This window comes from Chenopodium album, chromosome 2 (assembly GCF_948465745.1).
Source record: "Chenopodium album chromosome 2, dcCheAlbu1.1, whole genome shotgun sequence".
NCBI classification, from domain to species: domain Eukaryota; kingdom Viridiplantae; phylum Streptophyta; class Magnoliopsida; order Caryophyllales; family Amaranthaceae; genus Chenopodium; species Chenopodium album.
Window position 1 is genome coordinate 12,058,288 of NC_137835.1, and position 8,987 is coordinate 12,067,274.

Here is an 8,987-nt window from a genome sequence, read left to right on the forward strand (position 1 = left end):
TGATGGCTTTCCGGTCAGATTTTGCTTCGTCGAGACCACCCAAAGTTTCTCCAAGGCAAGTAGGCATAGGGGATCTTCCATACTCAACATGTTCAAGCACAAACGCTAAACAAGCATGTCCTACTCTACCGTTTGCAAATAAAAGCTTGATAAACATGCAAAAAATATAAGCCCTTCTACGATATACATGATATGACTTAGAGATAGGACGATTAAAATATAAATTTGCAAGCTTTTTCTAGATCTACTTCATTACCACGCACAATTCTATTTAAATCTAGATATGTCAGATTTAAAGTCAAATTTAGATGACGTTCAAAACGAGATTTCTAGCGGGGAAGCCAAAGATAGCACCAAATTCCTCCGGCAGAAAACATATTTCATCATAATCGAAATTGAAACAATGAGTTTCCGAACTCCAATAATCTAAGGTTGTTCTCAGAAAATCATGTTCAATTGCTACATGCCTAATAAACCTCTGACATGAAACAATTCTAGCTTTCTTTTGTCTGTATTAGTCAAAGAATATGACCAGTCAAGCTGTATTTTCAAAATTTTGAGATATTATTATTGAAATATGAAATTCTAGCTATTTTATATTCCGTAAGTATGCATATCACGAATTAATTGGTCGTAATTTATAGCCAAAAGCGTTCAGAAACGCAAAAAATCTATCCAGTTACACGCGCAAAACATACCGCTGCAATATTTGCGCGCAGTGATACGGGAAATTCCACCGTGTCACGGGACAGAATGTCGTGGCGCGGGAATATTTACCGTGACGCAGTATATTTTGACGTATCACGGCGGTCACACGCTTTTTAATTTTTATCCTGACCTATTTTTCCGGATTTTTGTTGTATTTTCCTCCACCGTTTATCCTTCAATCTCATTTTTCGAGAGTTTTATTCCTAATAAAATTCCCCTTTATTTTATTTTTATTTTATATTTATTTTTATTTTCTTTTTCTTTTGGGGAAGTTGTAAAACTTGTCCCATTTTTATTTTTATTTTTATTTTCTTTTGGAAAGTTGTAAAACTTGTCCCATTTAATACATTTTAATACATTATGGATATTTAAAATGATTCAAAATAAATATAAAAATACTAAATATGGGCCAATGACATTTTGCCATATCAGCAAATTGTGGTGTCACTTTTAAAGAATGACATTGTAGAATTTTCACATGCCCCAAATGATGTCCAACACCTTATATTTATAGGTGATGTATAGAGGTGGAAAAACACACAAGCTATTCAAATTGTCCACATAAATCTAGAACTTTCATGAGCATTCATTGCTTCTAGATTCTTCCACCATTCTCCATCAATTTCTCGATTATTTTAGATTTTTTTAGAAACTTTAAGAAACCTCGACATGTAATGAGTTATGCTATGGAATTTGAGCCACACTAACCCAACAAACACGATCCTTGTTGTTACGATTGATGTTGTGAAGATTAAATTTTATCATTTTAAGTGTACATTACTAAATCCTTCCTCCATTCCTCAAATATTACAACAAGGATGAAATTACGCATTTCAAAGCACATTTACATGTTAAATATGTATAATTATATAAGAGTAAATATTATAAAAAGTTGATATTGTAAAAGTATTTTACGAGACGAATCTAACAAGATCTTACAGGACTATATTTTACTTTACGTATAAATTATAATATGTGGTCAAACAAGCTTGATGAATTGTACAAAAGTCCTCCTGTTGCAATATTACTAGGAGGAAGTATACAGTATTCAGAATATTCACAGTAGGAATAACAATGGAGCTCTGTCTGATCCATTCTAATATGATACGAGCATATGGCTTGATTAGATCTAATCAACCACCACCATCAAATTTGAGGAATAACGGTGCAACAGACTACAAGGAGATTTCGTTTAATATGCTTGTCCTTCCATTCTAGCTTCAGAAATCAGCTCCAAACGACTAACCGAACAATTCCATAAAAATGCAATTGAAAAAACGATCACGATTAATGAAGTAGACATGAATATAACATATCATCTTCGCACTTATCCACTGAATCAATTCTACTTGATACATCTAAAATGGTCATATGGGGTGAATAGGTGAACTCGTACACTTGAGCTGTAGACTTGATGGCTCCTAATTTTTGTTTTATGCTCCAATAGTGAAGAGTCCAAGGAGACTAACAGTTATATATATGTACACAAATCAAAGGGCAGTCAATTGACCTGCGTGTCCCAAAGATTTCCAGGATGACTCTAGACGCATAAGGTGAAGTCTCTCGACAAATGGTTCCAAGAGAGCTGCCTCTTCCTCTGGTGCAAAGGCCATACAAATGCTCAACTCTTGGACTGCTTCTCCATATTGCCTGCCAATTGAAGTCAGTATTATGAATCTTGCATAATAAGTGACAAATTTAACACAACATAAATTATAAGCAGTACCTATTATAGTACAACATCAGCCCATGGTCTCTTCTTAAAGACCAGTTATGAGGTTGTAAGATCAATAGCCTTTCTGAAGCCGCAATTGCCAACCTGCCGAAAAAGATGGTGTTAGTAATGGAGAAAAAATGGTGGGATCGGGAAGAAAAAGAACAATTTTGGAAAAGGTAAAACTGCTGAATCAATAAAAACAGAACCATATAACAAGAACGAAAAACGAGATAAAAGTTTAGAATGACACAAATAAGTCTTGCACAATATTGCAACAATCTTCTTGACATAGACCTCACCGCAGCCAAGTAATGAGTGTGAGATGATCAGTATTGATCATCCAAGGTTATGTGAATGCGTATTGCAATTTGAAAAAAAGGATATAGATAAAAGTATAAAACGATAGCTGGCATGAGACTTTATAAAGCCATATTAAACCAATTTCAAGCAACTCTAAGTTGCTCAACAGGCAGAGAAAGATTCCAGTATTCAGATATATAGACTAAACTGGTCAGAAACAACTGCATCAGCAGATCAAGTCCATAGAGGAACAGCACCACCCGCAAAAGTTTCATAGTTAGTCAAGTTAGGAGTAACTATTCAGAAGGGTTAATGCCTGAACGGTGCCAAAAACCTCTATGGCATTATCCAGAAGTCTAATTCTAATTGAGCACGGTAATGCCAAGGATAGAATATCCCGAACACATAAATTGGTATTGCAAGCCGTGCAACATGGAAAGGACCAAGGCATCCAGAGTTCAGCAAGTTATGATGCTTATCTATTATCAACAACAAACTACAGTAACAGCTAATAATATTATGAAATCAAGAATTTAAGATGGTATAAACCTCAAATCTCGAGGACGCAACAACGGATGATTTGATCCATCTATCTTCTCAAACCTCCTGTCAGCATCATGAACAAGCCTTAAAGCTGATGTTAGCATCAACCCATGACTTGATCTTGAAGCACGTTTCCAATGCAGCCTCTGCACCCAACAATGTTTCCAGATTAAACATCATGGACAACACAACAAGTGTATGTCAAATAAGAAATGTTTCCTTAGAAAAGACTTCAATAAGAATAAAATTTTCCAATTGTAACATTACAAATCAGATGTTTTGGAAATTTTGCTTACAATCAAATTTGCCAAAGCAATGCCAATAACGTCGCGGTTCATAACAACATCAAGACTTAGAAGTGAATTGCTGTTTAGGTCTGAGGCCATTGATCTTGGATCTTCCACACACCTCCCATTAACTATGGCAAACAAACTATGCCCTGAAGTTACTTTGAAGAGCTCCTGTTCAGAAAATATATCAAGACAACTTGAACAACTGGCCTAAATATAATAAACAAAAAAAGAGTAGATGAGGCACAACATTAATAATACCTCTGGGTTTTCGGTTTGGGGCCATATCAAAAAGTCCTCTCCGACACGAGATCCCAACATGGTCAAACCAAGTCTCTTACAGACTTCTATGTATATAATGCTCAGCAATATAGCTGTTCATAGAAAAATTCATATCCTAAGTATCACTGAACATCAGCTCAAAATATAAGGGATAAAGAGATATATACTGACTCCTGAGACTCTAGGATGAATGCAGAGACAAAATGACATCTCAGTACCTCGCTTTTAAGGGAAAAAGTATTGCAAAAACTAAAGAGAAGAGGACAGATTCGGATGGGGAAATGAAATGAAAAGCTATACCACTGCCATCTCCAGAACTCAGAACCCCATGCAAGTAAGAACACTTTGGCTCCACAGCTATTGATACCCTCTTGAAGCATCTAGATTCAAACAGGACTACATTTACAGCCTCTATAACTTCAACCAAATGGCAGCCTATATCTCTTGAAACTAACTCGGCCTCAACTTCTCTAGCAATAGCATCCAATTCATTCAGCCACTCTGTTAAACTCTTTCCAGCAAGAGGCATAAGCTCCAAACAATCCCCTTCATGATCGTTGGTTGCTATAGGAACATCTTTCCTTTCATTTAAAACAGAACGAGCATCCATCTCTCTGTTAAAGGCCATAAAAGCTTCATCTTCAGCAGCAACATACAGAAGAGCCTGTAGATTGTTGACAACACAAAGACGCACGTCTAAATTACTTATGATACTATACGTGATGGGGGAAAAAAAAAAAAGCATAAAACAGAGAATAACTAGAATTTTGAGCTTGCTAATCCAAGGGCAAAACATGAGAATATAGCTTTCAATTGATAAACTAATATAGGCATTGGTTTACATAGCAACCCCATTCAGCAGAGAAAGGTAGAAAGTACTCTACTTGGGAAAATATCTATGGCATCTATACTATCAGCTTCTCACCTCAAAGGATGAGCAGCGAGTAAGCCAAATTGCTCATCAGAATTTACCTTTGCAAGGGAGATATCTTTGTCCTTTGACTGAAAAGATATCTCCTCAGTAAACTTCTCTCTTGCAGCCTTGAGAGCCTGGAAATTACAATTGCAGTTAGACCATGCACTCAAAAAGCTGATATGAGTAAACCTGACTACTACTAGATATGCATGTTCATCAGAAACACGTGGTTTCTGGAAGTACACATAACCACACAAATCACAAGAGTAAGGTCAGACACAACTGTCTCAAGCACAAGCACAGTAGGAAAGAAACATAATGCTTCACACAATCATCTTCAGATTATATCAATCATCAGCACCATTTTTCCAATAAAGATTATAATAAACAAATAAAAAAAATTTAAAAAAAAAAATTAAAAAAAAAAAAAAAAACTTAAAAAAAACACACACACCTTTTTGGCTGTACTAGTACTCGAGTAAAAATGAGAGTAAATAACTATATAATGATAAATTAGTTAAACCAGGGACTCTGGGACTAACAGTAACTCAATAGTTTCAATACATTACAGGGGTGTTATAGGGGGAATTCATTAAATGGGAGTATGGGACTAGCACATCAATGCAGAAGAGAGACCAGGAAGGTTATGATTCACCATAATTAGATCAGAACTTATAAAGATTGGCAATATGCCATTATTACTGTATTGCAGCATGGAAGTTGAATTCCATAAAGTCATACTGCCAAAAGAGAGAATTACATACATCCTTATAAAAATTAGGGCCATAAGAATCGCTCGTCACTTGACCACTGAAAAGTGGAGAAGCCGAAGCAGCTGCTATGGTATTAGGACAATTGGTGCTAAACCTCCTGTTCCTTGGGTGCCGGGCTGTTGCCATCATCAGTGATTTCAAGAATGATATCTTCATCCCATTTACATTCGAAAGATAGCCAGCCTTATCATCAGAGCACCTAATCATAATTTTGAGTACTTAAAACAAGCATCCTAAACAGGTATGTTATATAAACTACCAGCTACCAAGTCAGTATAGCTACAGCTAAAATTATGCCACTCAAATAGCAAACACAAGTATGTCCCTCCTATCTAGAACATCTTTAACATTGTACAACTTTATTTCTATATGCTACCAATATCTTATCGACGCCTTGTTCCTCTAATTTTTCTGACGCAAGGAACTCAGAAAAATCAAGCAATCACTGAACTTCATGCCACAATTTAATGCATTCATTATCAAATCCTCAACAGTCAGCACCCATTCTTAACCTAACATTTAGGACTTAATCGTGTTATCTAGTCCATATTTTTATATGAATACTATCTATGATAATTAACACAAGTAATAAAAATCAATGGACTAACAAACAAAATTATTACTTCTATCTCAAAATATAGGCTCCAATTTGACTACTTCAATAAATTTGACATAAATTTGACATAAATTTGTTGGGGTCAATTATAATACAAATACTGGTAGAAATATATTGTCAATTATTAATCCAATCCAAAAGTCAGCTATAAACCACTTTTTATGATTTAAAAGAGTGATTAATAAACAAATAATTATCCTCTCCAGCAAGCAAACAATCTTTTATAATTTCCTTAAGGCATCACCAATAATCCTATTCCAAGTGTTGTATTTCATCCTTTCCTTATATAATTTTTTTCCGTTCAGTGTATCACACGGGTTTAAAAGCTAGTACAACTAATACTCGTAAAACTAAGTTAGATGTGACAAATTAAGAAGATCTTTCAGGAGATTGGCCATAAAATGGTCTAAAAAGTGAGTGATCCATTTTAATTGATAATTTAACAAGAAATGTGGAATAATTGAGCACAAATAAGCATCAAGTGAACAAAAAATCACAAAAAAGTGAATGATCCATTTTTGATAATAATTTAACATAAAATGTGGAATAATTTAGCACAAATAAGTATCAAGATGAACAAAAAATCACTAAAAAAGTAACTGATCCATTTTAATTAATAATTTAACATAAAATGTGGTATTATTGAGCACAAATAAGCATCAAAAAGAACAAAAATCACACACATCATTAAATAGGACAAAAAGTGAGTGATTTATTAAAATCAATAATTAATTATAAAATGAAGAATAATTGAGGACAAATATAAAGCATTAAAATAAAATTAAAAAAAATCACAAACACATCATCGAATTCAAATTTCAAAGCGATGTACTTACAAAAATTAAGAAAAATCAACCAAAAGTTACTTACAAATTATGAAATTAAAGTAAGAGAAATAATCAGAAAATTACCTAAAATTCCAAAAATCATTAAAACAACTCCTTGATGAAATCGCAGCCATGGAAGATGAGACAGTAGCAGCAGTAAACAACGGCAAAGATGCACTCATCATCATCATCATTTCTACTGATTTTGTTATTTTTTGAATTATTAGTACAATTAATCCCCCGATTTACAGGAAAAAATTAAAAAAAAAAAAAAAATCACATTAATTTTCAGTCATCAATTATTAGTTACAGAATCACGCAATTTCTGCGAAGATTCTGGAATTAAAGAAGAAGAAGAGTTAGAAATTCTAGGAAAAGAATCAGCTACAGAAAACAAAGAGTGTGAACAATTTACAAAAAAATCAGGCGATGAAAAGCTGAATTCCATTATACAATCAAATCAACTCGATAACATTCGAAAATTTAGGAGAGAGAAAGTGTGTGAGAGAGAAAGTGTGTGAGTGAGAAAGAGAGAGGATTTGTTATGGCGAGTGGAAGCTTTCTCTCTCTAAAATTTTTGGTGACACTGGTTTTAGAGAGATAGTGAGATGATGATGATGATGATGATGATGATGATGATAGTTGTAGACTCGAGCAAGAAGAGAGGAGAGAGAGAATTTATAGGGGATGATGAGAGTATTAAATTTTCTTCTCCGAATTTCGTTTTGTTGCTAATAAAAATGAAATCTGTATTATAATAATTGTAATAGTTTGATTGACACACATGAGTACATGACGCGGTATAACTTTGAACTAAAAAATTGTAAAAGTATAAAGTTTGATGTAATGAAAATAAGTAGTATAATTTTAAAATATTTACATGATAATATATTTTTAATATATATTAAAAAAAAAATTAAATTTAACAGATGTATAGTAAAAAAGTCAAAGTATTACGATTATTAAGCAACAGAAGTAGTACTCCGACAAGATGAGAGTAATCTAACTTCAAATAATTTTTGCAATTTAAAGATATTCGAAATAATGCATTAGATCAGCAAAAACTTTTGCATGCCCCCGATTTACAATATTTTATTGTACATCGAATATTTTACGAAAAGTGACCCTTTTTTTCTTACAAAAGTGACCATTTTTACTTGTAAAAGTGACCCTTTTTTCACAAAAGTGACTCTTTTTTTCGCAAAAGTGACTTTTTTTCACAAAAATGACCATTTTTCACAAAAGTTACCCTTGTTATTCACAAAAGTGACCTTTTTTATTCACAAAAGTGACCCTTTTTCACAAAAAAAAATTAGCTACAAATGCAAAACAGAGTATCAAAATCAACAAAAATAAACACAAAATTAACAATAGTCATAAAAAAAAATAGTACAATCACTTAAACAAATCGAAATAATAAAGATCAACATCACATAACAACAAAATCAATAAAAAAAAATGTACATGCATTTAGATCAACTTCATCAGAAATTGGATTAGTGAAGATCGGGAGCTCGTAGTAATTGAATTGAGATGATTGATAAGCATTTTCTGCTGATGTGATTAGCATTATGGGCAATTGAGTAAACAAACGTCGTTTGATGATGAAAATGTTCTTGAAAGATTTAAAAAACTTAGTTTTGGAGGTAATAACCATTCGAGGCTTGCAAATAAAGGATATTATGCACTAGCATTCTAGGATAAAGAAGGAAGAAAGCAAATTAAGAGTGAGAAAGCTTAGCTTGAATCTCTGGAAAACGGAAAGGAAGAGAGGAGAGAGAAAAGTAATGTTATAATTGTGGGTGAATTTTTTTTTTTGCTTGAATGAGAAGGGAAAACTTTCTTCTTTCATAGTGCCATATAATAAATAGTGTACATCGGGTTTTTTTAAACATTTGTGTTAGATCAAATACCAAACTTTTTTCAAAAAAAAAAAAATACCAAACTAAGTTTGGTCTAATGAGAAAGATTATAGGCACTATACCTTACAACCTTGAAGTTAAGGGTTCAATCTT

The 8,987-nt window shown here is 33.2% G+C and overlaps 1 protein-coding gene across 1 annotated transcript; it reads right to left on the reverse strand.

Moving 5' to 3' along the window:
• Window positions 1–2,010: 2,010 nt before the first annotated feature.
• On the reverse strand, window positions 2,011–7,682 carry LOC145596118 (uncharacterized). The gene is made up of 9 exons (XM_081652545.1): window positions 7,057–7,682; window positions 5,521–5,728; window positions 4,813–4,890; window positions 4,141–4,504; window positions 3,820–3,932; window positions 3,565–3,729; window positions 3,275–3,414; window positions 2,435–2,527; window positions 2,011–2,358 (listed from the first exon to the last, which is right to left on the reverse strand). Exons 1-9 carry the CDS (start codon window positions 7,164–7,166, stop codon window positions 2,199–2,201), a joined length of 1,431 nt encoding a protein of 476 aa, XP_081508671.1. The 5' UTR covers window positions 7,167–7,682; the 3' UTR covers window positions 2,011–2,198.
• Between the last annotated feature and the right edge of the window lie 1,305 nt (window positions 7,683–8,987).